Source organism: Pseudorasbora parva, chromosome 16 (assembly GCF_024679245.1).
Source record: "Pseudorasbora parva isolate DD20220531a chromosome 16, ASM2467924v1, whole genome shotgun sequence".
NCBI classification, from domain to species: domain Eukaryota; kingdom Metazoa; phylum Chordata; class Actinopteri; order Cypriniformes; family Gobionidae; genus Pseudorasbora; species Pseudorasbora parva.
The window spans coordinates 44,541,518-44,547,517 of NC_090187.1; the positions used below are offsets into that span (position 1 = coordinate 44,541,518).

General features: G+C 46.0%; 1 protein-coding gene across 2 annotated transcripts in view; it reads left to right on the top strand.

Moving 5' to 3' along the window:
- LOC137043098 (synaptotagmin-11-like) overlaps positions 1 to 5,657 on the top strand; it is a 69,815-nt gene extending 64,158 nt beyond the window's left edge. For both annotated transcript variants that reach the window (XM_067419210.1, XM_067419209.1), the window contains exons 2-5: positions 397 to 1,217; positions 2,958 to 3,105; positions 3,349 to 3,515; positions 5,334 to 5,657. In XM_067419210.1, the coding sequence (XP_067275311.1) occupies positions 540 to 1,217; positions 2,958 to 3,105; positions 3,349 to 3,515; positions 5,334 to 5,483 (1,143 nt within the window). In that variant the 5' untranslated portion in view covers positions 397 to 539 and the 3' untranslated portion in view covers positions 5,484 to 5,657. The remainder of the gene's footprint in view (positions 1 to 396; positions 1,218 to 2,957; positions 3,106 to 3,348; positions 3,516 to 5,333) is intronic.
- Positions 5,658 to 6,000: the final 343 nt, after the last annotated feature.

Below are 6,000 nucleotides of genomic sequence, written 5' to 3' on the forward strand. Positions count from 1 at the left end.
GAGTAAGTGTGTGTGTGTGTGTGTGTGTGTGTGTGTGTGTGTGTGTGTGTGTGTGTGTGTGTGTTTATATGTGTGTGAGTGTGTGCGAGAGAGAAAGAGAATGTGTGTGTTTATGTATGTGTGAGAGAGTGTGTGATTCTGTGTGTGTTTGCAGTACAGCTGAATATTTATTACTGCTCTGGCACAACCAAAGTCTTATATCATGGTGAGTCATTTGAATTATTGTAAAATCATGCTGCGGTTTATCCATCACCAGCCCTCGCTATAATAAATGATTTATCAGAGAATACGGCAGTACGTCTTTCAAGAAAATGGAGTGAAAATGTTCTACTTCAAAATGTTTATTTCAAGGCTTGCGACTCTATATTGATTATGTGTGTTTGTTTACTTCACTAGTGCATCTCCAGATCTTATTGGCTGTTGGCTTAGCCGTTCTCTGCTTCTGCTTCGTGATTGGCTGCATAATCTGGCATCAGAAGTCCCGCCCCACGGACAAGGAGGCGGGGCTATCCTTACCTCCTCTACCTTCAGGTCATGTGATGCTGACTCTAAGCCCCTCCCCTTCCATCAACACCAAGCCAATCAAACAGCAGTATGAGGAGCTGGATGGAGATGTGCTAGATTATCCCTCCATCAACAGAAGCTTAACGCCATCAGAAGACGATTTGTCCAGCTTTTCTCGGCCTCGCTTCAGTCTGCGGAGACTCAGTTCTCCCGTCGTTTCATCGAAACCCACAAAGCCAGCCGTTCGTGTTCGATCCTCGCTCCCGTCCATTCCTAAACTCAGCCTAAAAAAAGCCTCGCAAAAGCGCAATGATAAACTTTTGGAAAGCGTCCGACATTACGGCTGCAAGTCCCTTCACTTCACGTTATTTTTCTCTCCGTCAGAGAGCAAACTCACCATCACCGTTTTGGGTCTCTATCGGGGCTCTAGGAAGCTGAGTGGAGCCACAATCCGGGCCCATCTGCTCCCGCTCGGCCTGACTCACAGCCTCGGTCCAGACGCACCTGCACAGGTGATCCAGCTCCAGGTGAGATCGGCGGAGGAGCTCCAGGTCTGCGTCCTCAGACTGAGCGTCTCCAGAAGGGATTTCTCCGGCCTCAGGGAGACGGCTGTGGGAGACCTGGAGCTGGTGTGTGCAGAGATCCAGTGGGAACCCGATTCCAGCGCCACATTCAGCTGTCAGCTCACTCCTGCGAAGAGGAGGATGAGGAAGGTATTAGAGGAGGAGTGTGATGGAGTGACCAGATAACTGGATGGATGAATATTTAGAAGGATGGATGGATATTTGGATGGATGGATGGATGGATGGATGGATGGATGGATGGATATATGGATGGATGGATGGATGGATGGATATATTGAATGATTGATGGATGGATATGTAGAATGATGGATGGATGGATGGATGGATGGATGGATGGATATACAGAATGATTGATGGATGGATGGATATTCAGATTATTGGATGGATAGATATCTAGAAGAATGGATGGCTGGATAGACATTCAGAGTGATGAATGGATGGATGGATGGATAAATATTTAGAATGATTGATGGATAGATGGATGGACGGATAGATGGATGGATGGATGGGCGGACGGACGGATGATAGATGGATGGACGGACGGATGGATGGATGGATAGATGGATGGATGGATGGATGGATGGACGGACGGACGGATGGATGGACGTATGGACGGACGGACGGATGGATGGACGGATGGATGGACGGACAAATGAACAGATGGATGATGGATGGATGGATAGATGGAAGGATGGACAGATGGATGGATGGATAGACAGAAGGATGGATGAATGGATGGATGGACGGACGGACGGATGATAGATGGATGGACGGACAGATGGATGGATAGATGGATGGATGGACGGACGGACGGATGATAGATGGATGGATGGATGGATAGATGGACAGACGGACGGACGGGCGGATGGATGGACGTACGGACGGATGAAGAGATGGATGATGGATGGATGGATGGATGAACTGATGGATGATTGTGATGGTTTGGGGTTTGTTGTTGTTAATTGTGTTATATTGTCGGATGTACAGTCGTTTTGTACAAGGCGTTGTGTGTTACTGAAGGGCTGAAATGACGATGGATGGATAGACGGACGGATGGATGGATGGACGGACGGACGGACGGATGGATGGATGGATGAATGGATGGATGGACGGATGGATGGATGGATGGACGGACGGACGGACGGATGGATGGATGGATGGATGGATGGATGGACGGATGGATGGATGGATGGACGGATGGATGGACGGATGGATGGATAGATGGATGGATGGATGGATGGACGGACGGATGATAGATGGATGGACGGACAGATGGATGGATGGATGGATGGACGGACGGACGATAGATGGACGGATGGATGGATGTTTGGACGGACAGATGGATGATGGATGGATGGATGGATTGATAGACGGAAGGATGGATGGATGGATGATGGATGGACGGACGGACGGACGGACAGATGATGGATGGATGGATGGATAGATGGACGGATGGATGGCTGGACGGACGGACGGACGATAGATGGATGGATGGATGGACGGACGGACGATAGATGGATGGAAGGACGGACGGACGGACGGACGGACGGACGATAGATGGATGGATGGACAGATGGACGGATGGATGGATGGATGGATGGACGGATGGATGGACAGAAGGATGGATGGATGGACAGACGGATGGAAAGATGGATGATGGATGGATGGAAAGATGGATGAACTGATGGATGATTGTGATGGTTTGGGGTTTGTTGTTGTTAATTGTGTTATATTGTCGGATGTACAGTCGTTGCGTACAAGGCGTTGTGTGTTACTGAAGGGCTGAAATGACGTGTGTGTGTGCGCTTTGAGTCTGTGTGTGTGTGTCTGTGTTTGAATGCTCATGTTCAGATGTGTGTGTGCTTTCAGAGTCAGAGCTCCCATGATGCACTGGGGTCTGTCGGTCCGGTGCGACTCCTGGTTCTCCTGCAGTATCAGACGCTGGCGCAGCGCATGAAGGTGATGGTGCGGAAAGCTGAGAACCTGCCCAAACTCACCAGGATGCCTGGGACTCCAGGTGTGTGTGTGTGTGTGTGTGTGTGTGGGCATGTTTTTGTGACATATGAGGACACAAATGTGTATAATGCCATGGGTATGACACAGGTATTACAGGAGAGGGTGAAATATGAGGACATTACCCATGGCCCCACTTTACAAAAGGCTTATAAATCACACAGGAGGAGTTTTTATGAGAAAGTAAAAATGCAGAATGTTTCCTGTGATGGGTAGGTTTAGGGGCTGTGTGTGTGTGTGTGTGCAGATCATTATGTGGTAATAAACCTGCGTCAGGATGGTGAAGTCATCAGCACTAAAGAGACGAAGGCCTCGAGTGGAGCCAATGCGGTTTGGAACGCTCCCTTCCTGTTCGACCTTCCAGCCGGAGAGGTCAGCCGCCTCCCACTCCAGCTGGAGCTCAGGGTCATGCAGGTGAGGGGCACTGGGTGCGTTTACATACACGTTCATAAGCCGACATTGATCACGGTCATGTGACCGCGGTAACCGTTTTCTTTTACCGGAGTAAGCTCATAAACGGCGTAAGCATAAACCGATCGACACAGGGAGTTTTTTGCCTCTTATTTCGCGCGGCATGTAAACGCATTAACCTGCTTTCTGTCGGCTTATTGAAGAGCTCATGTGTGATCGGTGACAAAAACACACACTTACAGCAGATTTAAACGCATCCAGACAGAGCGAGCGTTTAGCATGAAATAAGGACATATATCCCAAACGCAGACTCCTTTAAGAGCCATAAACCGTAAAGATGTGTTCTCATCTCAGTCAGCAGAAGTAGAAGAGGTTCAGTCAAATATGAGAGAATAATGAATAACGAATGAGAGAATAATATGAGCCGTAAATCTCCCGCTGACGCGCTTTATTAACATCACAACTGACGGAACATTAGGAGTACTGCGGACATTATTATTATTGACGTCACTATAAGGAAATAACCGCTTTATTAATAAAGTCATGTAAACGCGGGTTACTGGTGTTCGCGGTTTACTGGTTTGCATGTAAACGGGGAAAACTGGTTATTTCAATAAGCTGATATTTGTGAGTTATGAGCTTGCTGGTGTGCATATAAACACACTCACTGACCGTAATCTGACTCCTGCAGTCTGAGCTCAGTTCATGGCGTCTGTTCTCTAACTGAACGAAATTGTTTATTTATTACTATAAAATAATCAAAACGATATCGATGCCTGTTTATAACTCATACAGCTATATCTATAACGAAGTCTTGACATCATATCCACGAGAAAAGTCAGTAAATTCGAGTAAAATCCCAGCTTTGCTTATCCCGTGGCTTAGCCCCTCCCATAACGCAAATTTGCTTCTGTTGTGTAGTGAATGTCACACTCGAATAAAGCGAATGGATTCAAAATGTTCACGCGTCTAACTTTACACGAATAGTGCGATTCATTCGCGTCTGGTGTGATTGCAGCATTAGTCATCACCTAAGCTCCGCCCACGTCCCGCCTCTTTGCCCACTTTCTGTTATTTGGCCGTTACCAAGAGGGTGACGGCTCGTCTCTACTTTAGGCTCAGAACGGTTAATTAGAATCCTATGGGAATGTCCGCAAAAGTTCAGATTTTTCAACTTGAGCGATTTGCGCGAACCACACGTTCAAAATGCTGTATTTGCGTGATTTGTGCCGCGTCATTTGCTCGAATCGAGCCGCAGAATCCCAATTCACGTCTGCATTGACTTAACATGTAAATCACTCGCGTCATTCGCGTCCGGTGTGAACGCAGAATAACAGACAGCAGACAAACGGCTATCCACCTGTCACTCAAAGTGGCCACGCCCTTAATTATGCAGAACTTTAAAGCTCTATATAACGTAAACGAATGAGTTATAAAAAAATATATACGACCCCCTCACAGTCGTCATGACGGGTAAAATTAGCCGTATAGACCAAAACCACAATTTGTCCCAGACTCTAAACATGTTTTATTCTGCTGTAAAGTTGGGAATTTTAACATGAGGCTCAATGAGATTCTGCTCCTTCTGGAGCCGCTCTAGTGGCCAGTGGAGGAACTGCAGTTTACATTACTACCGTATTGGCTTTAACAGAAACTGGAGGGGATGCTTGATCTTAAGTCATACTACATCAATAGATATTCGTAAGATTATTCACAATTTTTAGTCTTGATTTAAATGGACAGAGTGTGTCAATGCCAGGAAGACTGTTCCAGATTTTAGGAGCTAAACCGTAATGACATGGCTCTATTATTGATTGACAGAGAAGGCGATACACCAAAAGCTGCATTCTGGGTCGCGTTCTGATTGGCTGTGCCGGTTCTGAGGCGGGAAGCCAGCACTGGAGTGAGATGTGCAGCCGGCCGCAGGTGGAGACGGCGTTCTGGCACGAACTGCAGCCGGACTTCTCATAGGCCAGCACCGCTTGATTGACACGCCCCCTAACCAATCAGATCACTCCCTGGTACAGTTCTCAATGGAGACTGTTTGAGGAAAGTTTTGACTTGGACGATCATGATTTTGTGGTATTAGTCATTGTGCTGCTTGTACACTGCAAAAATGCTCTTCTTATTTAGTATTTTTTTCTTGTTTCCAGTCCAAATATCTGAAAATTCTTTAATCAAGATGCATTTACTAGACAAGTGAAACGACATAAGATATTTTTGCTTGTTTTCTGGAAAGAAAAATCAAAATGAAGTGAGTTTTTGCTTAAAACAGGCAAAATTATCTGCCAATGGGGTGAGAAAAATAATCATGTTTAAAAAACAAGAAACAAGATTATTTTTCTCACCCCATTGGCAGATCATTTTCCCTGTTTTAAGCAAAAACTCACTTCAGTTTGATTTTATTTTTAAGAAAACAAGGACAATTTTCTTATATCATTTTACTTATATAGTAAATGCATCTTGATTAAAGAATTTTTAGATATTT